At 73.2% G+C, this 649-nt stretch overlaps 1 protein-coding gene across 1 annotated transcript; it reads left to right on the top strand.

The window, feature by feature from the left end:
- Nucleotides 1–208: 208 nt before the first annotated feature.
- On the top strand, nt 209–643 carry LOC108525253 (tubulin polyglutamylase complex subunit 1-like; the record flags this gene model as incomplete). The annotated part of the gene is made up of 1 exon (XM_017866287.1): nt 209–643. A coding segment is annotated over exon 1 (409 nt), but the record flags the coding sequence as incomplete, so codon positions are not given.
- Nucleotides 644–649: the final 6 nt, after the last annotated feature.

The following is a 649-nucleotide window of genomic DNA, read 5'->3' as shown; positions in this document are numbered from 1 at the left end:
GGAGGGAGCCCTCGGCCAGGGGTGGGGGGGGGGGGGTTGCTGGGGGGGGGTGGGCCTGGGCTAGGGCTGCTAGGGGAGGAGGGGCCCAAGTTGGGAAGGGGCTGGGAGGGGGGAGGCCGGGGCTCAAGTGGAGAGCTGCAGGGACAGAGGGTAAGGAGGAGGGGAGTCTGGGGCTGGCTAGGGGTTTGGGGAGGCTGGGGCATGGACCTGGCTGGGAGGGGAGGCTGGGTCTGGATGGGCACGAGGGCTCTGCCAGACCCCCAACGTCCACTTCCCCGTCCCCGCAGGGCCGCCTTCAACAACAACGTGAGCGTGGCCTACGAGTGCCTGAGCGCCGGCGGGCGCAGGAAGAGGCCAGGGCTGGACGGACGCACCTACAGCGAGCTGCTCAGGCGCATCTGCCGGGACGGCCAGGCCCCCGAGGAGGTGGTGGCGCCGCTGCTGCGCAAGGTGCAGTGCCGTGACCACGAGGCGGTGCCGCTGAGCGTCTTCCGCGCGGGCACGCTCACCTGCTTCGTGCTGCTGGAGTTCGTGGCGCGCGCCGGCGCGCTCTTCCAGCTGCTGGAGGACCCGGTCGCCGCCGTGGCCGACCGCCGCGTGGGCCAGGCCGTGCTGGACACCCTGGAGGGCGCGCTGCAGGCCAGCGACG

Source organism: Rhinopithecus bieti, unplaced genomic scaffold, assembly GCF_001698545.2.
Source record: "Rhinopithecus bieti isolate Rb0 unplaced genomic scaffold, ASM169854v2 scaffold_28023, whole genome shotgun sequence".
Taxonomy (NCBI): Eukaryota; Metazoa; Chordata; class Mammalia; order Primates; family Cercopithecidae; genus Rhinopithecus; species Rhinopithecus bieti.
The sequence above is the reverse complement of the archived record's forward strand: the minus strand, read 5'-3'. Positions and strand labels throughout refer to the sequence as shown.